At 41.5% G+C, this 24,129-nt stretch overlaps 1 protein-coding gene across 2 annotated transcripts in view; it reads right to left on the bottom strand.

The window, feature by feature from the left end:
* The window catches only part of FAM120A (family with sequence similarity 120 member A), a 115,397-nt gene that overhangs the window by 66,757 nt on the left and 24,511 nt on the right, over window positions 1-24,129 (bottom strand). For both annotated transcript variants that reach the window (XM_061426235.1, XM_061426233.1), the window contains exons 3-5: window positions 21,161-21,243; window positions 5,222-5,350; window positions 4,380-4,476 (exon numbers count right to left, since the gene is read on the bottom strand). In XM_061426235.1, coding sequence (XP_061282219.1) covers window positions 4,380-4,476; window positions 5,222-5,350; window positions 21,161-21,243 — 309 coding nt within the window. The remainder of the gene's footprint in view (window positions 1-4,379; window positions 4,477-5,221; window positions 5,351-21,160; window positions 21,244-24,129) is intronic.

Genomic DNA, 24,129 nt, shown 5'->3' with positions numbered 1-24,129 from the left:
CTATTCAACACCCTAAAGGATGATGCTATCAACGTGTTGCACTCAATATGTCAGCAAATCTGGAAGACCAGCAGTGACCACAGAACTGGAAAAGGTCAATCTTCATCCCAATTCCCAAGAAGCATAGTACTAATGTTCAAACCATCAGACAATCGCACTCATCTCCCATGCTAGTAAAGTGAAAGAGCAAGTCACTCAGTCCTGTTTGATTCTTTGCAACCCCATGAACAGTTGATGAAGTTCTGGAGTGGGTAGCCTTTCCCTTCTCCAGGGGATCTTTCCAACCCAGGGACTGAACCCATGTCTCCCACATTGCAGGTGGATTCTTTACCAGCTAGCCACCAGGGAAGTCCCATGCTAGTGAGGTCATGCTTAAAATCTTGCATCCTAGGCTTTAGCATTACACGAACAATGAACTTTCAGAAGTCCAAGCTGGGTTTAGAAAAGGCAGAGGAACCAGAGATCAAATTATCAACATCTGCTGTATCACAGAAAAAAGCAAGGGAATACCAGAAAAGCATCTACCTAAAGCCTTTGACTGTGTAGCTCATAACAAACTGTGGAAAACTCTTAAAGAGATGGGAATACCAGACCATCTTACCTGTCTCGTGAGAAATCTGTATGTGGGTCAAGAAGCAAGTTAAAATTCTGTATGGAACAAACTGATTGGTTCATGATTGAGAAAGGAGTACAACAGGGCTGTCTGCTGTCACTCTATTTATTTAACCTGAGCACATCATGAGAAATGCCGGGCTGTATGAGTTAGAAGCTGGAATCTAGATAGGCAGGAGAAGCACCAATAACCTTAGATATGTGGATGATACCACTCCAACAACAGAAAGCGAATTGGAACTAAAGACTCTCTTGTGAGGAAGAAGGAGAAGAGTGAAAAAGCCGGCTTAAAACTAAATATTTCAAAAACTAAGATCCTGGCCCCATTACTTCATGGCAAACAGAAGGGTAAAAGGTGAAAGTAGTGACAGATTTCCTTTTTGTGGACTGTAAAATCACTGCAGATGGTGACTGCAGCCATGAAACCAGAAGACTGCTTCTTGGCAGGAAAGCTATGACAAACCTTAGACAGTGTGTTGAAAGTAAGGACATCACTTTGCCGACATAGTTCATACATAGTCAAGGTTATGGTTTTTCCAGCGGTCATGTACGATTGTGAGAGCTGGACCATAAAGAAGGCAGAGCACCAGAGAATTGATGCCTTCAAACTGTGGTGCTGGAGAAGACTCCTGAGAGTCCCCTGGACAGCAAAGAGATCAAACCAGTTAATCTTAAAGGAAATCAACCCTGAAAACTCATTGGAAGGACTGATGCTGAAGCTGAAGCTCCAGGATTCTGGTCACCTGATACAAACAGCCGACTCACTGGAAAAGTTCCTGATGCTGGGAAAGATTGAGGGCAGAAGGAAGAGAAGGCATCAGAAGATGAGACAGCTGGATGGCATCATCGATGCAATGGACATGAACTTAGGTAAACTTCAGGAGATGGTGAAGAACAGGGAGGCCTTGTATGCAAAGAGTCGGTGACTAAACAACAACAGCAGCAGCACATATAGACAAAAATCAGTGAGCACTATTTCAGATACTTTTGCTTCTTTATACTTATCAGGAAAAAAAAATAGTGATTTTTACATTTATCTGTTTCTGCTGGTTCTACTTGAAATAAACCTTGCTTCCCAATCTTGCCTCACCCTCTCTCAATTTCAGTATATGGTCATATACTGAACTCTACACTGTCCCAAACCATCTGTGCCTGTGCTTTGTTAAGTCCCTTGCTGTACGATTAAGATCATTGCAATAGTCAGAAGCAATAGGAAATGCTTTATAGAAGGATGTTGTAGGTGGTTATCACCTACATTAACCTGCTTGAAAACATCACTCTAAATATCCCTAGTTCTTTACCAATCACACCACTGTTCTCCATAAACCACTGAGTGAAAGTGAAAGAGAATTCTAAGAGTATTAACTTCTTTTATAAAATACTTACCCCATAATGTCCTTTGATGATTTAATAAGAACACAAAAGCACTTTATAGAACAGTAAATATTTTTAAGAAGCTCAAATTTAAACCTAATTTAAAATTCATCTTCCTCTTCAGAACATCTTCCAAACTGTTATCAGCTCAGGTCAATGCCAAATGTTAAGTCAATCTATCCTGTCTCTATCCTTCTCCCACCTATTTTCCTTCAGGAAGGGATTAGAGTAAATGCTCTAATCCCAACCACAAGTGCATGCTGTCACTTCAGTTGTATCCAATTCTGCACAACCCCATGGACTGTAGCCCACCAGGCTCCTCTGTCCATTGGATTCTCCAGGCAAGAATACTGGAGTGGGTTGCCATTTCCTCCTCCAACGGATATTTCCAACCCAGGGTCAAATCTGAGTTTCCTGTATCTCTTGCACTGGAGGCAGATTCTTTACCAAAATAAGCCAGCTGGGAAGCCTGGTCCCAAGTATATTATAATGAATGTTTAAAGTACAACTGTCAAATGAGGAGTAGAACATCACTACAGATACATGAGGTACCAAGTACGTCTTTGTGTTAACTTCTTTCAGGCTATCTGATCATTCAACATTCAGAGCTTTTGCCAGGCATCCTTCCTACAAGAGTAAAAATGACAGTATCTGCTTGTAACAAGCACTCCTTAAAGCACTTTACCTATACTTACCCTTTTAATATTAACATAAGTATCCCATTTTAATAAAACAGGAAAAACGAAGCCAGGAGGCAATGGAAAAGAGATGTCACAACCTGGCATCAGTAGCCCGGCCACTCACCTGTCTCAACAGCATCTATTCCTGTGCCAGCAGTAAAACCCAGCCACCACCATCTGCCCCTGTTATATCTCACCTTAACTGAGGAGACACGTGGTATCGAGTCCCCCTGCTCAGCACTCCCTGTCTGCCTTTCCAAGAGTCACCTTAAGTTGCATCTAATCATTTCACTCTGCTAATTCAACAGCTCTTCATGGATTAAGTCATTTGGGCAAATACTTCCCTACTCTTGTAAAGGGTGAAGGTGGCAGTTGAGACCCTGGGGTTGTCCATCCCTGGACCCCTGACACTCTTAGGGGTTGGGAGGGCGTGTCTGAGGAGATGTGCAGAGGATCATTTGACAGGATGGCCTTGTGGAGCCAAGAAAGGTGACCGTGAAGCCTGGACAACAGAAATGGGAATGCCCCGGGCACAGGAAGTCAGAGAGAGAGCTCTAGGTCCACAGCCAGTGCCAAGACCCCACAGCAGGAGCCAGTGAAGGGCATTTCACATAGGGAAGAAGGCAGGGCCTGAGGGTGAGGGGCAGAGGCCAGCAAGAGAAGCAGCTTGGTGTGGGGGGAGGAAGCAGGTATGCAGCTGGGAGTTTGTTACAAGCATGAGAGGAATGGAATAGGCTGACTGACATTTTTAAACACTACTCTAACTGCTGGGAAGAAAAGAAGTGGCTAAGGACAGGGGGGTGGGTATCCCATGACAGGGAACTGGATCATCAGATGAAATGCCTGTACCCTCCTTGATCACACAGCATATTCACTTGTCCATAGTCACAATCCATATGCACTTGTTGTTACCCACGCACAGAGACTGCCATCAGGAGCCAGCACTTACCTGTATCCGTATCGTGCCCCCCGCCCCCGCCAACCACATACACAGCACAGTCACACTGTGCTTAAACGGGTGAGTGAATACTATCATGCAGAGGACACTGTTAGGAACATTTTCAACCGCAGGGTTAATATGAAGTCAGTTACATCCCTCTGACAGTCTCATTACATAAAACAAGCACAACTGAAACAACAGGTGGCAGGATGATTTCTCAATAGCTTTACTGATCTGGACCCTAAAAAATGCAATCTGACTTAGGAAGGAGGTTGGTACTTAGGGTTAGTGCTTTACAACCTCCCATGAGATATTTACTATCAAGCAGCCTTCAGGCAGTTTACAATTGTTTTTAATTCCCCAATTTCAACTCTCTGAGAGAAATCTGATCTTTTGCCAAAAAAGGCAACAAGGAGGAGACATCAATCCACTGCACGGAAGGCACCTAAAGATCGGTGGGTCTTCTGTGTCCCTGGCGCACTCTATAAGACCACACCTCACAAACACAGATTTAAGCATCACCATTACTGCCAGCCTTAGTCCTTATGGCTGCATCCTTTTTTCTTCCAATCTCTTAAGTCTCATAAGTTTGCTCTTGCTTTTCAACACTTCCAGGAATTACTACTGAGTCTGCCCAGAAGTTCTGCTAGTACTTATTTGTATAATGATAGAAATCTTATTTCAAAACAATAAACTCACAAGATTATTGGCTGAATATTTAAATCTCTTCGGTTACTGCATGGTTAGCATCACAGAGGCCCCGAATTACTTACCTAAGTAATGTGGTGGGTGAAATGCCATAGGCTTGCTAGTTGCTGAGTAATATCCAATTGCTCTCTTAAATCGAATAACTTTGTCATCTGTTCTAGACTGAAACAAATGCACGAAAACCTTTGTAAATTAGTATGCCACTGGTCATGTGTATATTAATATAATTCAACACACGTATAAGTCTGTAGCCTTTAAAGCTAGATGAGAGTTTAGAATATACATTAAAACCGTTAAGGAAAATCAACAGATTATCATTAAAGAAACAAGTTAATTCTCTTAGAACACTGTACTTATCAGAGTCTGACATGGCACTCAGGAGACCTGAGTTCTGGGATGCAGTCCTCCAACTTTCCCTTGGCAAGGTCTCTGATGCTACCTGCAAAGGTTTTACTTTCCATCTCTAGCAAAGTGGAGGTAGAATTTTAGCTCTTCAGAGAGCAAACAGGAAGTCACACAAACTTCATCGCTTCTACTAAAGTCCAACCTCCCTTGAATTCCTTACTTTCCAAAAAAGGAAGAAGAAATCCCTGACCATCACCTGGAGGGATGGACAAATCAGAGATCCACATATTTTGTTTGCCCATTTGATACATCTGTCTTAGTAGAAATCCCACTGAATTATGATGGAGGATCTAGGAGCAGCAGAGGCCTTACCATTTGTCTACCTCTGTGCAGGCTGGAGGGGAGGCTGGAGAAGCTAGGAGAGGGGCCAGCCCTCCTGGCTGGCACCAAGGCCTGACAGCTGGAAGCACTCCTGGGTATGGCTGGTGTGTGCCTCTCAAGACCCTTCCAAATTCAGCACACACCAGAGCACAAAGCATTACCCAAGAGCTTGCATTTCTACCTGAGAATGCTGGAAAACATCTTTAGCTATGGCATCCAAGTCCGAGGTATCCTGGATGTTGCGGACATAGTCAGCCACAGCCTTGATCACCACATCGCACGGTGGCAAGACCAGCTGGTGGGCCCGGACCTAAGAAAACAAGCACACGTGTCAATTCACTAATTCCAAACACGGGGCCCAGAAACTATAAGTAATGCTTTCCTTAGAAGGGCCTGCTTATCATCAATTTGTAAGTTCTTGTCCCTAAGACTTTGAAAGTCTGAGGGTTAAGCCCTGGATCTCCCTTTCAATTGAAATACAACTCAGCGGCTTCAACCTGACTATGTTAAAAAGCATCTGACAGCCTTCCATCACTTCAGAGATCTCTGCAACCTGCTCACGTGAGCACAACACAGACGCCCTGGGCCACAGGTGCCTCTCATTTTTCAACACCAGCCAGCTGGAGGCTATGCAGCCCCAAGCTCCCCAGTCCACTAAAAGAGCCAAGGTCAGCTTGGAATGGATGGAAAACAGTATCCCTGAGTGCTGAGGGACACATCTGGTGAAAGACACATGGAATAAAGTTTAGGAATATATTACACTTGACACCAGGAAATGGTAAGTAAGAAAATTTTTTTAAAAAAAGGTTTCTTTTGGACTTTTTCATGAAAACTTAAAAAAAAAAATACATGAAAGATATTCTTAGAAACAAAGATGAATCACACACGAACTATGTTTATGAAATTTTTTTTAATTTAATGATAGCATGAAATGATGTTTTATGTCCTATTTAGTCACGAAGATCATAAAGATAAATAAGATGGCAAAAACTTCTAAAGGCCATTGTTATAGTTTCAGAGCTGTGCACTCCTGCCCACCACACCTATAAATGTGGTACATTACACAGCAGGAGGGAAGACGTGGGCAGACTGGTAACCTCAGGCCAGGCTGTTCCCCTGGATGATGCAGATGGGCCCAGAGTCATCACAGGATCCTCTAATGTAGAAAGGAAGGCAGAGGAGCAGGTTTCATACATGAGGGAGTGCAGGACTCTACTGGCCATTGACAGCTTTGATGATGAAGGAAGGGCCATGAGCCACAGAATACAGCCCCTACATTAGCTAAAAAGGCAGGAAACACTCTCCCTGGAGCCTCCAGAAGAAACGTGGCCCTCTCACACCTTGCTTTTAGCACAGTGAGACCCACTTTGGTTGTGATCTCTGTAAGATTATTAACTTTGTGATATTTTAAGACATCAAACATAAATAATAGAGGAAAAAATGAAAGAAAAAACAAATGAAGAAAATCAGAGAAACTCAACATAAACAGAATGGAAGAACCTCTAAAAAATACTTACACTATTACGGCATCACACAAATTTTCAGACGCATAAAAGCATACTCAATTTCGTTTTGGAAAAGCAATCTTTTTTTTTAAATAATGTTTTTCATGTTTGAAAAATGTTAGCTGCTCTGTCTCCTAGAGAATGGTTTCTTTCCTTGTTCTGGTCAGTGTTTGATAAAGGTCATCATAATGAACTCCAGGGAACTAGTAAGATGTCCATGGCTGCAGACCACAAGCACGTTCCTAGAAACCCAATTCCCCCTCTGTAGAATGAAAATCTCTTGACATACACATGCTCCACGGTGAAGAGGTCCCTGGAACAGCACATTCCAGTCAGTCTGGGAGAAATGGAAGCTCTGTCCACTCCCTGTCTTTGGGGTGTTTAACAGTCCCACAGCCAGGGCAGGGAGGAGGGCCAGTTGCTGGCGGCCCCAGGAATGAGAAGTCAGAAGAGAAACCCTGAGCCCTCCTACCATCAACATTTCACTCTCAGTGAGCACAGACTACAGGGAAGGGGACAGCCTGCAACGGCCACCAGACTTGAGGCCCCTGGGCGACCCCTTCTCTGGGCCTCAACCTTCTGTCTCTGACCACGGTTTGAGGCTAGTTGGCCACAGAACACCCCTTGGCAGTCTGAAAGTCTATGGTTACCTCATTATGCTGCACAAAGTACTGGAAAAGCCAGCCATTGCAGAGAGAGTTTATACAGAGAACAAATGACAATTCACATAGTGGGAACAAGAGTTTATTAGAAATAAAAATGTCCACAATATGAAAATGGCTTTTCTCCAGGAGGTGGGAGCTAATGGTATGGTGCAGGCAGCCTCTCCCAGGGGATGCACAACAGACTGGGCAGGCGCACACTGCCCCCTCCCACCTCAAACGAAAAGGACAGTCTGTCGCTTTTGTTCCTATGGATCTCCTTGGCTTCTCTACCCCTACCTTCTACAACACGAAGGCTATATAATCCTTGAAGTGAACAGATTCTGTCATTAGAGGGCCCCTGAATCCTTCTGAGCGGCTAATTTAACACCACCGTCAACTATATCCTTTATAATTTCCTTTGGAACAGACTCTTCGCTCACACCTCACCCCCTCCTCGTTCGCCCAGCTTCATTCCCAATCCAGCCCTCCAAATCTAGCTCAGGGTGAGCAGCCACGTCTTCCTTTGAGACTGTTGCTGCTACTGCTCCCAAACTATCTCTTGACTGCTTTTTAAATGCAACTCAGTATGAACACGGTTCAGTTCAGTTGCTCAGTCGTGTCCGACTCTTTGTGACCCCATGGACTGCAGCACGCCAGGCCTCCTAGTCCATCACCAACTCCCGGAATCCACTCAAACCCATTTCCAAGGAGTCAGTGATGCCATCCAACCATCTCATCCTCTGTCATCCCCTTCTCCTTCTGCCCTCAACCTTACCAGCATCAGGGTCTTTTCCAGTGAGTCAGCTCTTCACATCAGGTGGCCAAAGTACTGGAGTTTCAGCTTCAACATCAGTCCTTCCAATGAACACCCAAGACTGATCTCCTTTAGGATGGACTGGTTTGACCTCCTTGCAGTCCAAGGGACTCTCAAGAGTTTTCTCCAACACCACAGTTCAAAAGCATCAATTCTTCGGCGCTCAGCTTTCTTCACAGTCCAACTCTCACATCCATACATGACCACAGGAAAAACCATAGCTTTGACTAGATGGACCTTCGTTGGCAAAGTAATGTCTCTGCTTTTGAATATGCTATCTAGGTTGGTCATAACTTTCCTTCCAAGGAGTAAGCGTCTTTTAATTTCATGGCTGCAATCACCATCTGCAGTGATTTTGGAACCTAGAAAAACAAAGTCAGCCACTGTTTCCCCATCTATTTGCCATGAAGTGATGGGACCAGATGCCATGATCTTAGTTTTCTGAATGTTGAGCTTTAAGCCAACTTTTTCACTCTCTTCTTTCACTTTCATCAAGACAGTCTTTAGTTCTTCTTCACTTTATGCCATAAGGGTGGTGTCATCTGCATATCTGAGGTTATTGATATTTCTCCCAGGAATCTTGATTTCAGCTTGTGCTTCATCCAGCCCAGCGTTTCTCATGATGTACTCTACTGCTGCTGCTAAGTCGCTTCAGTCCTGTCTGACCCTGCACAACCCCACAGATGGCAGCCCACCAGGCTCTGCCGTCCCTGGGATTCTCCAGGCAAGAGTACTGGAGTGGGTTGCCATTGCCTTCTCTGGATGTACTCTGCATATAAGTTAAATAAGCAGGGTGACAATATGCAGCCTTGATGTACTCCTTTTCCTATTTGGAACCAATCTGTTGTTCCATGTCCAATTCTAACTGTTGCTTCCTGACCTGCATACAGGTTTCTCAAGAGGCAGGTCAGGTGATCTGGTATTCCCATCTCTTTCAGACTTTTCCACAGTTTATTGTGACCCACACAGTCAAAGGCTTTGGCACAGTCAATAAAGCAGAAATAGATGTTTTTCTGGAACTCTTGCTTAACATCACTGCTGAAACAGAAAAACCTCACCCACTTCACTGCCATTTGGAAAACAGCAACATGGAAATTATTTTGGCAATTTTGCCAAATTTTGGCAAGTTTCAGGAAGAAAACTAGAAACCTGATTTGATCAACATTCACTTGTGAGTAAGGCATTGTTCTAGAAACGAGAACATGGAGCAGCTCCCCAGTACTCGACTTCAAGAAGCTCACATTCTTATTGGAGAAAAAAATGCTGACCAAACTCCAAGAGACCTCAGAGGAGAGCCCGGAGGAAAATCATGGCCCAGCTGAGGAGGTAGAAAGGTTTCTGCATCATCTGTGATTCTCAAAGTGTAGCCCTGAGATTCAACTGAGTGCAGCCTTGGTGCCCCGAGACCAACGAAAAGAGTAATGTGAGGGGGCTAAGGCAATTTGTTGTAATAAGCCCTCTAACCATTGCATCACTGAACACACCCTGAAGCCTAGTAGTTTCTAGAAGAGTCAAGAGTAAGGAAAACATTTAAACACTATAATCATTAAGTAACTACCAGTGGCTATGTCTTGAGATTCTTAAAAAGTTATGACATTAATCAATATCTTATACATGTGTGCATGCTAGGTCACTTCAGTCATGTCCGACTCTTTGTGATCCTATGGACCATAGCTGACCAGGCTTCTCTGTCCATGGGCTTCTCCAGGCAAGAACACTAGAGTGGATGACATGTCCTCCTCTACAGGATCTTCCTGACCAAAGCATCGAACCCCCATCTCTTTCGTGTTCTGCGTCGGCAAGCAGGTTCTTTACCACTAGCGCCATCAAGCTTGAAAAGGATGCTAAAATGCAATTAATCACACACAATGCTAAATGAGAGCTCTGCACGTGGAAACTGTTATGCAGACATACCGAAGACTTCAACAGATTTGAGTTTAAAGTGTTAACTGTAAACAAAGAAAAGTTTCATCAAATTTTGTGAGCAAGGGTCCCTGGAGGCTCTGATGGAAAGGCGGGCAGGCTCGGGCTCCCTCCTGCAGAAGTGTCTGCATCCAGCTGGGGCTTCAAGGTCCTGTGACTGAGTTCCTCTGGACTGTATGCCACACACTGCTCTCGGCAGGCATTGCTTCATTTAATCCACAAATCAGTGCTGTGAGGTACACTCTTAAATGTACTTCCCATTTGACAGAAGCTCATTAAGGCACCCATGGGAGCCAACAAGGTGAGCAGCTGGGCCACTACCCGACCTGCAGACTGCACACCTGACCACCACACTCTGGCCTAGTCGTCCTCTAAATTATGCCTCTTTTAGCATTAAATGTCCTTTTCTGTAAAATAATGGTCAATAGTGAGCTCCTTGTTCTTCTAACATTCTTATTTAGAAAAATTAGAAGTTGGCAAGACAACAGTAGCCCTCCCAACTTTTTCCCCCTGCCAAGAGATCCATGAAATCCAAACTCCTGTTGTCGATGAAAGGAGCTACGGAAAGACTGTCAACAGGGGAGGTATGAGATCAGGCCTGGTGTCAGACACATGGAGGATGGGCATGAAGGCGAAGGAACAGAGGAGGAAACATTAGCGGCTCCTGCTCAAACTCAAGCAGCAATAATACAGGGGGTAGAGAAGGACAGGATGAGCAAGCTGGGAAAGGTTAGAGGAGTTAGACCCGGAGAGGGGAAGAATCAAATATAATTCCCAATTTCTAACCTGATGACTACAGGGACAGTGGTATCACTAGCTGAGAAACATAACACAGGAAGACAAAACCATTCAGGCAGGGTGATGACATTTTTAGAAACATGAAATTTGGTGCACAGGTGGAGTGCCCAAGTGGAGATGACTTAGTGGACAGTAGGATACACCGTGCAGTTCAAGTAAGAGGTCTCACTGGAAGAAGTACACTGGAGAATCATCAACACAGAGATGGTACTTATAACCTTAAAGGCAAATGAGACATGCCAGAAAGAAAGTGTGAGGATTACAGCGAGGTACAGATGGACCCTAGGGAATACACATGCACTCAAGGGAAGCCAGCTTACAGGAGAGTCAAGGAAAGGATGCAGAAACAAGTAATACAGAATGAAATTGGGGTCTGGGAATCAAGGCAGGAATTTCCCAGAGAACAGGTGAAGAGAATAGGATGACTGACACTGTCAAATGCTCCAAAGAGGTTGAAAATCATTTGACAAATCATTTGTCAAATCCACAGCCTTGGACAAAAACCTACCTGTGTCTGCTAGAAATAGGTGGGGAGGGGCACAGCGGGCAGTGAGGGTGGGTTAAGCTATTGGGGACACTATGGAAGACTGCCCTTAGAAGATTCGAGGATGAAAAAAGAGAGTTAGGAGAACACGGGAGACTAGACCACATTTACAAACTAAGGATCAAGGACCAAAAGAGGGAGTGTCTACATAGGAGCAAGGAGTTGACCGGATGAGGCAAGGAAGGGCTCCCTGGATGCATTCAGTGACATGGGCCCAAGAATGTCAGGACAGTCTAGTCTCAGGCTGGAAAAGGGAAGTAAAGTGAGTCTGGATGAATAAGAAGGCAAACAGGGGAACGAGAAGCTGAGGACTCTCATCATCCTTAGATAAAGGACCTCTCTGTAAGAGAAAGCACTGTGAAAGTGAGGAGAGGTCCGAAGACATGATGAATGTTTAAGATAAATATTAAGGAGAATAAAAAGATTAACTGTTGATATTGATAGCTTGGGTTGCCATTTCCTTCTCCAATTAGTGAAGCCACTACCACAATTATGAAATACAATTTTTCCATCACCTCAGTTTCCTGTTCCCCTTCCCATCATAGCCCTAGGCAGCCACTAACCTGCTATCTATCACTATACTTTTGCCTTTTCTAGGATTTTACATAAAACCAATCTATTTACTTTGTTTTCGACTCTTCACTTAAGATAATGCTTTAAGATTCATACATACTGTAAGAGATTAGTTGGTCCCTTTCTCTGCTCTCAGCATCTCATTGTGACTGTGCCACAATTCATTCCCCCATTCGCCAGCTGAACTGCTGCCTAGTGTCTTTGAGACGACAATAGATAAAGCTGCCCGGAGACTCAGACTGAACCATTTGTGTGAACAGAGGACTTCATTCCTTATGAGTAAGGAATGTGCAAATGGAAGGTCATAAAGATCTTCTCTTATATCTTCTTCTAGAATAATTTTTACATTTTTAATTTTTGCAAATGAATATCCAGCTATTATAAAGACTAACCCCTTCTGCATTTAGTTACTTATGGACTTCTGGTGAAGGTAACTAACCACGTATATACAGGTTTATTTCTGAACTTGCTCTGTTCCATTGATCTATTTGACACCTTTATGTCAGTACTACACTGAGTTGATTATTATAGCTTTAAAGTCATACTGAAATTAGGTAATGCTAAGTCCTTTAAATTTGTTCTTCCTTTTCAACATCTTTGTTACTTTTCTAGGTCCTTTGCAGTTCCACATAAATTTTAAAACCTGCTTTTCAATTTCCACTTTAAAACAAAGCTTGATTGGATTTTGATGTAAAAGTGAAAGTGAAGTGAAAATCATTCAGTCGTGTCTGACTTTTTGCAACCCCATGGACTATACAGTCCACAGAATTCTCCAGGTCAGAATACTGGAGTGGGTAGCTGTTCCCTTCTCCAGGCTGGATTTTGATGAGGATGTAGTAAATCTATATAACAACAGTCTTTTGAACCATAAACACATACATTCCCTCATTTATTTAGATCCTTCTTTAACTTAGATCATAAATTTGCAGTGGCATCCATCAGCTGTGTGGTTCTCAAGATATTCTCTAGATAGTATTATCCAGGGTGGAGAAGTCTGCTGGGTGGTTGAGATGGAAGAAGGAACAACAGAAGGGTGATGCTGGTACACCTGGCTCGAGATGACCCATCAAGAGGTCCAGGCCAGCTGGGGAAGAAAGAAACAATGAGTAAATGGGCAGACAACCCCAGGGTGGGTGAAAGAGTGAAGTGTCAGCTTGTGAGAATAGTAAAGATAGAAGCAACAGAGACAAAAGGATAGTAAGTGTAAGATAAGAATCAGAACTCTTCTGGGAGAAGACCCAGTGTATGACTCGGCATAGAAGGCTGCAGTATAGTAGACACCGCTGGAGACAAAGAAGGAATATGCAGCCAAGTTATCTGTGGGCAAACTCTAGTACATGACCGTGCCTCAGTCTCTGAAGAGTTATCAAAGGACACCATCATGAAAGTGAAAAGACAACCCACAAAAAGCGAGAAAGTGTTTGCAAATTATGTATCTGATAAGAGACTTACATTTCAGAATATATTAAAAAAAAAAAACCAACTCATATACCTCAATAATAAAAAAATTTTTTCAATGGACAAAAGATATAAATAGATATTTATCCAAAGAAGGTATACAAATGGCCAGTGAGCAAAGAAAAAGGTGTTCAACATCATTAGTCATCAGAGAAATGCAAATCAAAACCATATCACATCCACTATGACAATTAGAAATAAAACAGACAACAACAAGTGTTGGTGAGGACATGGAAAAGTCAGAACCCTCACACATCGCTGGTAAGTGTGAACAGTATAGCTGCCGTGGAAAACAGTGGGGTAGTACCTCAAAAAGTTAAGCATATTATTACTAGATGACCAGCAATTCCGGTCCAAGGTATACACCCAAGAGAAATGAAAACATGTCTATACAAATACTTGTACCTAAATACTCACAGCAGCATTACAATAGCCAAAATGTGGCTAACAATCTGAATGTCCATTGACTGGTGAACAGATTGAATGTGGTAGGTATACCCACACAACAGATTGTTATTTGGCCATTAAAAAAAATGAAGTACTGATACATGCGACAATGTGACTGAACCTTGGAGGGGGAAAAAATGCTCAAAGAGGCCAGACACAAGAGGTTATATAATTCCACTTATATGAAATGTCCAGAAGAGGCAAATCCATAGAGAAAAAAGGAGACTAGTGCTTGTCAAGGGGTGGAGGAGGGAGAGAAGCAGGAAGTGACTGCTAGCAGGTGAGGTACTGGGTTTCTTTTTGGGGAATGAAAGTATTTTAAAATTAGACAGTGATGATAGATGCATAAACTTTGTGAAAGCTAAAAACCGCTGAATTATACATTTTGCATACATGCTCTATCACTCAGTCATGCCCAGCTTTTTGCAACCTCATGGACTGTAGCCCGCTGCTGCTGCTAGGCTCCTCTATTGACGGAATTTTTCAGGCAAGAATACTGGATTGCTATTTCCTTCTCCAGGGGATCTTCCCACCCCAGGGATTGAACCCACGTCTCTTGCATCTCTTGCATTGGCAGGTGGATTCTTTACCACTGAGCCACCTTGGAAGCCCTGAATTGTATTTTAAAGGAGTAAATTTTATGACATGTGATTGTATCTCAATAAAACTGTTATAAAAAGAAAATTTTAAAAACATTCTAATCAGGAAAGGCAGTTTGGAAGTAAATTGCCAGCAAATCCCAGTTTTGTCACATGTTCCTGGCCCCAGATTGCGCTAGTATCAAGAAAAGTGACCTCTTTGGTTGAGTTGCCTAGAAGTGCCCAGGGCAGAGACCACTGGCAAGGTGAGGGGTATACATGCACACACCCAAGACACAGGGTCAGGAAGCTGCCAACTGAGCCACATTTTCAGAAGAAGTGATCTCTTCTGTTAGAGAGATGGAGACGACCTATTTAGGAACAATGCTGAGGTTCTGGACCCAGAGGGGAGAAAATACACTTGAAAGTGTCTTCACACATTTTAAAAACCTGAGGATATGTCACTTAATTAACATACAACTAGAAGATCCCAGGTCAAGAGAAGAAACAGAAACCAAAAGTACTCCAGTAAGCTTCCTTTTGTTTAACTTACCCTACCACTCACCACCGCAGGCATGAGAAGTCAGCCACTACAAACACTGTATCTTTCAGACGGCTTTTGGACCATGAATCTCTCTCTCGTCCTGACCAGGTTACGCATTTCTACTCACTCAGGAAGAGTTCTGCGGGCAGGCACAGTCCCTACAGAAAGGAGCTAAGCTAAAAGTAACCCTGCAACTAGGAAACACAGACTCCTCCCATGACTCTGTCCCTCTTTCCCAGCAAAATGACTTCTGTCCGAAGACAGAAAAGCTATTGAGTCCCAGTGATCCCAGAAGATTCCCTGGAACACCAAGCTTTCCATCTTTACTCTAAAAGCAAATGGGAACAGGTAAAGAAGCTCAGATAAGATACAAATAAGCAAACATCTTTTGAGTTCAGTCTCGTATTTTCCATCTAACGATTCCTTACATAAATTTTAAATGAGCAAAGAATAAAACTTCTTACCTAAGTTTCCACGACCTAAAAGCTTACATCCCAGCACCATGAACCTGTGCGCTGAAATTTCATAGACTGTTAATAATGTGCAGCTCACTGAATGCATGACAGTGTAATAATAATATTAGTAGGGTGTACATTTTAAAACAATTTTAGAGTACAAATATCAATCTGTTAAAAGTGGTTCTCTTCCAAGAGTGAAATTATAAATAGCTCTCATTTCCACACTGCATAATGGTTGAGTTTTTCAAGCTTTTGGGCCCCTAACAATATTTTCTCTAGAGCCCCCAAAGTCCTTGGGTTTTAGGAAGTACTTTTTAGCTCTTATGATACAATGACTTTTTGAGGAAAAAAAGGTATGAGTTAACTTCAATTAACACTAATATACAAGCAGGAATTCCTTCTTTAGAATGTCCTATAGTGCCCATGCTGCCACCTCTTGCAATGCCTTAAAAGGTAGAACTCTTAAAATAAATGAAGCCCATCTTTCTCTTCATGCACAATTTATATTCAACTTCCTTTCAAAAAAGATTCCAGAAAGTCCGATCACCAACCTCACTCTAGTAAAGTTGCACAGTATGTTAGATATACCATAAAACTTCAAAAGGCCTGAAATCATGCTGCTCTTCTCTCTGGAAGCTGGCTCCATGATGTGAAACCCAGAGAGGGGCCATGCGGAGTGGAGATGAAAATCACTGCTTAGCTGGACACTGGTCAGCAGGTGCTACCCACAGAGCCCCTTCCGGGAAACCAAGAGAGAAGAGATCCTTCAAGTCCTGGCTTCATTCTGAGGGCCCACTGCAAGCCGTGTCATTTGCCATGACTTGGAGAATGCTGGGGTTGTGTGGCCTGCACGATGAGACATGACGGCTCTTCTGTCCACCTCCACATTCCTGGGGACCCTGACATGCTACTCTCCCAGAACCAGACTCCCTCCTCCCCAGGGTCAAACGCCACATCTTGTCCCTAAAGACATTTGTAAAAAGGATTACTCAGTGACTTTGGGTGGCAGACAGTAAGATGTAAACATATAGAGATAACTTTTAGTAAAATTCTAAGTAAATTGAAAACAAAACGTTCCTGAGGTGACCTGCTAGAGTGCCGTGGTATACAGCTGCCTCAGGGAAAGAAACTGCTGGTAAAGGAAGGTGACTAAAAAGTAAATCCAAAGGCAGAGGTATAAGCACTAAAGACTGTTTAAATGAGAAAGAGACACGCACAAGAGCTAGGACTCAGATTTTGAGAAGAGCCAGAAGCAAGCAAGAAGTTTTCAAGGAGACATTTTAACTGGACGCACACAGGGAGGAGTTCAAGAGAAACCAGCACCTGCCTGGCCTGTGGCTGATGGGCAGAGCTGGGCTGGGGCAGTGGGGTGGTGATGGTGGCGTGGGCAGTTGTGTCCAGGGGAAGGTCTCCTCTGCCCACTTGCCACAACTGGGGAAGTGGTATACAGAGATCAAAATAGAACCTGAAGAGCTATACAGGAGAACAACACTTGTAGGAGATCTAAGGAGAGGAAAGGTGAGCACAAAACTTGTAAAGGGAAATGACAAAAGGACTCTGGGGCAGGAAATACTTGGGGGTCATGAATGACTGACAGGGATAAAACTCAAAATACATGAAACTGAATATGAAGTTTGGGAACACAAAAAGCATCAAAATGAATACAAAGACCTGCCAACTTATGATTAACTTAGGAAAACACTTTCAGTTAAAAAATTCAATGCCAAACCCAAATAAAAAGTTCCATAACTTTCAAGGACTCAAAATCATAAAACCATTTTTAAAAATTCAAAAAAGCACATATAAAAAAGGCCCTCATTTGGCACATGCTTATGGCCAGGAGGTGCTCCTAAGCAGAGCTGATCACCTAACATCCCAGAGGACTCCCACTCCTGCTTCTAGAATGTGATGTGACTTAAAATGGGCTCCTGCTGTCCTGAAAACAAACGAAATATACTTTACTTCCAAAACAAAGAAACTTTACTCCCAAAACTAAGAAACTAGAAGTTCTTAACATGTAAACAAGTATTAAAAAGCTTAAAAACTTGACTGGCTGCCTTAACTTCCTCTTTTCTACTGCCCTAACTTGATTTTTAGGTTTTTAAGTATGTTTAGTATTGCATGCCTACTCTAATGAGCACTATCCCTGATTAATAAGACAGCACAAAACAGAATTCTGCTCCCTTCCTAGCCTTCTCTGTGGGGATCGCCTCATGATCCAACTGCCTCAGCTGTTCATCACCAGCCACTCCAGGTTCTGCTTGTGCTTCTGAATCCAGAGCCCCAGCCATGCTCTCCTATTGGCCCAACCAGCACTGTGGATGGTGATGGCAAAATGTTGACAGGGATAAGATTATGACATTACACATTAAGGGGGGAGTTGAATTTATTAGATAATAAGTTCATATAACACCAACCCTCTGTGAATAATAAACTAGTAGATATGAACTCAGTGAAACACTTCGGCAAAATAAAGTAGGAGAAAAGGAATGCTTGAAATCGGGGAAGCAAAATCAAGTATCCTTAAAAACTGTATACAACATACTCTGTTGAAAAGGAATAAAAATCATAAGAAAGTTTTATAATCAACAACTAACCAAATTTTCAAAAGATGTAGTTAATTTTATTACTGGGAAAAAGAAGCAACTGAAAAAGCAGATGGGTACACACAATTCTGAACAGTAGTAACGTTCATGAGGGAAAAAACCATATTCAATATCCCACAGTCTAGTTACACAGAGTGAGGTCAGAAAAACAAATATCACATATTCATGCATATATATGAAATCTAGAAAAATGGCACTGATGAACCTATCTGCAAGGCAAAAGCAGAGACACAGACAGAGAACAGGCATGTGGACGCAGTGGGGGGAAGGGCGGGCAGGAGGGATTGAGAGTAGCACTGAAACACATATGTTACCATCTGTAAAAGAGAGAGTGGGAAGCCGCTGAGTTATACAGGGGGCTCGACATTGTGCTCTGTGACAGCCTAGAGGGATGGGATGGGATGGGGTCGCGGGTGGCTGGGAGGTTTGAGAGGGAGAGGACATATGTATGCTTATGGTTGATTCACGTTTTTGCATGGCAGAAGCTGACACAACATTATAAAGCAATACTCCAATTAAAAAGAAAAAAAAAAATCCCAGTTTTTGTTAAAATGATACTACACACAAAAAACTATATAAAAGGTCAAAACACAAAAGTTTTGCAATTTTTTAACTCAAAGCCAGACGTTTCACTTTTCGTAATGTCACTTTAAAAAATCCTACAACTTATCAAATCATTGAAAAATTATGTTGCACTGCTTTGCTATTATGCTATAAAAATACCTAGCTAATATTTAAAATACACATGTTGACAGTGCAAAAACTTTGATTTTTTAAAAAACCCACAAGTGGATAGGAATCTGCTGCCAATGCAGAGGACATGGGTTTGATCTCTGGTTCGGGAAGATTCCACGTGCCCAAAGGCAACAAAGCCCATGTGCCACAACTACTGAGCCCACGGCCTCAACTACTGAAGCCTATGCGCCTAGACCCTGTGCTCCACAGCAAGAGAGGCCACTACAGCGAGAAGCCTGCACACCGCAACGAAGAACAGCTCCTGCTCACCACAACGAAGAACAGCTCCCGCTCGCCGCAACTAGAGAAAGCCTCCGCTCACCACAACTAGAGAAAGCCTGTGCACAGCAACGAAGACCCAACACAGCCAAAAATATGAGTAATTTTAAAATACACACATACACAAACAATCCTACAAACAACTTCCAGAGAAAACAGAAAAATGTCAATGTGGACTTATATTAAATGACATTAATTTAGTTGATGTGATAACAGTAATATAATTAAGACATTACCCTTATTTTTAGGTGGTGGTGTTGATATAAACCAAGATATTCCCAGGTGGCTCAGTGCTAAAGAACCTGCCTGCCAATTCAGAAGATGCTAGTTCAATCCTTGGGTCGGGAAGATCCCCTGGAGTAAGAAATGGCAACTCAATCCAGTATTCTTGTCTGGAAAATTTCATGGACAGAGAAGCCTGGCAGGCTACAGTCCACAGGATCACAAATAGTTGGATACGATGGAGCAGTAGCAGCAGCAGATATAAACCAAAGTTTTCACAAATAAAGTGTTATGATGTCTGCAACTTCCTTCCAAATAGTTGAGTTAAAAAACAAACACACAGATACAAATATACTTTACAGCAAACTGTTAACAACAGGTGAACCAAGGTGATGGATATATGAATAGATATTTTCTATTTCAACTTTTTATATATTTTTATTAACAAACTTAGGAAAAGTACGTGATAATGATGCTTGTGACCTATCAGTGGATTGAGTTGGTTTTCCAATAATGCTTCAAACAGTTCCTCACTTCTAACCTCTGACACACTAAATAAGGCGAGTTCAATTTAAACATATGTATACAGTCTGGGGATCCTGGAAGCCTCTCACTCACCCCTGCTACTCAAAACAATACAAACCTTATAAAAAACAAGCTTTCATTTTGTATCAACTTATAAAAGCATACTGTTTAATAAGCTAATGAGCATAATACTTCTGAGTCTACCTGATTTCAGACTCTACTTTTCTCATTCTGCAAGTCATTAATGGTATCACCAGGAGCTTGGAATCAAGTTTACAAATTGCAGTACTTTGTAAATGAAAACACACATGAAGAACATTCTGGCCAAGAGCAAATAGAGAGCTGTTTTCCTTCAGGTGGGGGAAAAAAAAAAAGGCAAAAGAAAACAAGTAATCTCAAACAAAAGGAGAAAAACTGACCTTCCAACAGAAGCTGAAAAGCCCCATACCAAGAACTGTTAGGATAAAAAGGAAAACATCAGGGCCCATCAATAAGAAATGGAAAAAATAGGGTTCTAGGCACCAAGGAACAAGATAAAAGAGGCAAGAGAGGAATGTCACCTGAATTCCAAGTATCACAGTTTGCTGTAAGCTAAACACTGAAAATCCTATTTGGAGGACAATTCTGGCAATAGGAAAACACGCATTCAGAAACCACTCCATGCAACCTCCCCATTAGCACAAGGAACTGAGGCCCAGGCTGCCGGCCAGTCTAGGTTCAGAATTCCCAACTCCCTATGTAATCAGTGGCAGCTATGACCACAACGCTGACAGCAGAGAACACCACACCAATTTACCCAGCAAAGGGAATTCGGAAAATCACAGGAAGCCGCTCACAAATACAAGTTCCCTAGTGACTCACAGCATTCCACTACTATGCTCACATCACACTGTAAACCCTCCCACGTTAGAAAATCAAAGTTAAGTGCTTCTTCTTGGATGTTCATTACTTCCACAAACAGGAAGGGGAGAAAAATAAGAAAATAAATATCGACGAAACAGTACAAATAGACCATTTTTCTAATGAACTTGGGTCTCCTCAATCACTCAAAAAGCGTTAAAACTATAGATTTTTACAATATTAGAAAATCAGTAAGAAAATTATGAAATTTATCAAACTCTGCTAAGATATTGATCCATAACAGATGATATTATCTATTGAAAAAATAATATTTGTAAGAAAAGAAAATACGTAAAAACTTTAGCTAAGAAATTTACACCTATCATGAAGAATTCATCTAAGGAAATTTTAAAAAACATTTATATATATTTCCCTAAAATATAAGTGCTGGGAACAATATAAGGTAGGTTCTTTGTTTTTTTTTAAGGCAGCACAGATTCTGAAGTTAGGCAGAAGCATGATATTGCTAATTTTGTGGTATATTTCCTTCTACAATAAAGAAACATTACTTAGAGTATGAAAGTAAAAGGAAAAGCAACAAATGTTGGAAATAAAATGAATTTGTACCTTAAGTGAAGCTAGTGGATGTTCTGGACCAAGTAAACTCCAATGAAAGGAAGCCAGATCTTCATCAGGTAGAATGTGATTTCCTAAAATACAAACAGGGATACCACAAAAGCCATTACTGACACAGGGGAAACTTAATATCACTGCATGTTATAACCTGTAGATTATCTTTGTTAGTTTTAGACTTTGCAATATAACTCCTTAGGACCACCTCATTTAATACACCGCACAGAACTTCCACACAGACACTGAGAATATTTCTTCATCTTTTAACACAAAACATACAGCAGACCAATCTCTTGAAGCTGCTTCAAGTACATTTCCATTATAGGCTTAACAGCATTCAAACTGAATAAACTGCATAAAAACCTAAGTAACTCCCCAGCACAGTATTAAGGTCAATCTGACAATGCCAGATGCCAAATACCAATCTGATATAAGTTTTCAAGTGTTTATGAGAGACTATGGCTCAAACTGCATTCTGTGAAGTAGGTTCGACAGCAGATGCAGAATCTACACAGTTATAAAACCTAAGGTTAAGTGACAATGCTTGCAGTTTGTGACACGGATCAACACCCTCCTCCTCAAATTTCTAGCACCACCCACAAAATAGATGTACAAAGCACGGACTGCACTACCCCCAAGAAGTGTCCGTCAGCTCTCTGCATATCCCCGGGGCTATGTCACAGGTAAGAACTATATTCAGCTGAGGAACTACATTTTTGGGGGTAAACATTTTCCCTTCAATATAATGCTTGGATGCCTGATATACTAACATATTTGTTAGTTGTTTTGATACAATTTAAAAGCAATAATTTCCTAAATAATTCTGTGATTTGTATATTATGATTTAGTTACCTCCACACTAAGCAGATGCATTACTGAGCTGCTAGCAGAAGGCAAGACAAGGTGAGCGCGTCTCAGCATTGCTACTCCTAATATGCTAGACACAGAACGTGACACAGGCTTGCCGAACTGTCACGACATCCACGAGAGCAGAGCCACGCCCAAACCGTCAATCACTGAGTTCTGTATTGCCTTCCTCTGCTCAAAGACAGTGCAGAACATCAGTGTGAAGTATAAAGCATCTGAGATTTGTTTTTGAAGCCACTATCTGAAAAAATATTAAGCCAATTCCAACATCAAGTATAGTCTGTTAAAACTTGGGCCACAGACTTAAATGAGTATTTCACTCAACTTTTCTAAAACAAAACATCTTATATTGCTATGCTTTCTATTACAAAAAGGAGAAATTATACTTTCTATTTTAAAAAAAGGAAAAATAATATTTCTCATATGAGGACACTGAAATTTTCACACAAAATCTAAACTAAAATGCTCTAAAAATGCTCACCCAACTAAGAGTTTATAATTCGCCTAAATTTTTTGAAGAAATTTCAAGCCTTAAATTAATTCATTACTAAATTATTCACAATGTTATTATTTTTCATTTCTTTTAATATTTCATAAACTATTAGTTGGTATTATCTCCCAAGAAATTTATTCAATGTTTCTTAAATAAGATAAACAAATGCCCTTCCCAGGGTAGCTAAGGTATCCATATTCTAAAAGTATGCAATATTCCCATTCATTTAAAGTCAATTAACATGCCCAAGTCAATGGGTATAACATTTAAGCAAATACGAAACTTTTCATGTGTCCATCCACTTCATCACTTTTTAACATTTGAGGAAATATCCCTTTATATTTTAATATCTGAAAACATAAAAGTACTATATGCATTTAGAAATTAGGTTTTAATCCTCTGAATCCCAAGTCACAAGAGTTCAGTAAGAAAATGGACAGAAAATAGCCAAGTACTAACTTAAAGACATGTATTTGAGATTGGATCCAAATAAAGACAACTTGTAAAATCAGAATTTTTTTTTATTAATTTGTAGTTACACAATTTGAAATGTTATCACCAAATTACATATGAAAAATTATGGCTCCCTCACTATAATTTCTAGTTGTATAAAACTCTTTTGGAATGTTTATTGAAAAATCTGCTAATTAGAAATTTCTAAAAGAACCCACAATATAGTCCCCCTTGTAAGCACAACCAGATCCTGTTGCTAAGCATTGCAGAATAAAAACAGAGAGTGCAGTAAGATCTCACTTTTTCTTAAGACCACACATCTCTCAAAGAGGGCCTGAGTACTCCCAAACAGCTCTCAATCTCATCACTGAAGTTCTTGGGTTTTACTCACAGAAGGGTTTTGCTCAGAACACACTTCACATTTTTAACAAACTCTCAGCAAACTAGAGCCAGATACTCAAGTAGCTAAGAGACATGCACAAGAAAGGGAAGCTGACAGAAAAGATAGAAATAACTATAAACTACAGACATAAAGTGATAAATGGATTACCTATTACCAAGTTGGACTTCCCTGATGGCTTACCAAGTTACTTTAAAGAGAAAAATTTATATATAAAATCTTAGTTAAAACAAGATTTCATCCCTTCTAGATATTCAGCATAAAGAATTTCTCCAAGGGAGTTTTTAAAGATATTTATACATTTACTTGGAGAAGGCAATGGCACCCCACTCCAGTACTCTTGCCTGGCAAATCTCATGGACGGAGGAGCCTGGTAGGCTGCAGTCCATGGGGTCGCTAGGAGTCGGATACGACTGAGAGACTTCACTTTCACTTTTCACTTTCATGCATTGGAGAAGGAAATGGCAACCCACTCCAGTGTTCTTGCCTGGAGAATCCCAGGGATGGGGGAGCCTGGTGGGCTGCTGTCTGTGGGGTCACACAGAGTCAGACACGACTGAAGTGACTTAGCAGCATTCATTTACTTAAGATGCAGCCTTTGGAAACAAAGGTAGGATAGTTTATTTCTGTTGTTTTCCTTTTAAAGTAGTGAGAATCCTGAAAACAAGGGGAACACAGAACAGTGCTAACTTCACAGCAAATTTTCTTCTGTAATTTGTGTCAAAGGTTTAAATGTTTTTCACAGTGAGA

Source organism: Bos javanicus, chromosome 8 (genome assembly GCF_032452875.1).
Source record: "Bos javanicus breed banteng chromosome 8, ARS-OSU_banteng_1.0, whole genome shotgun sequence".
Classification (NCBI taxonomy): Eukaryota; Metazoa; Chordata; class Mammalia; order Artiodactyla; family Bovidae; genus Bos; species Bos javanicus.
Note: the sequence above shows the minus strand (reverse complement) of the source record. Positions and strands in the feature narration are given on the sequence as shown.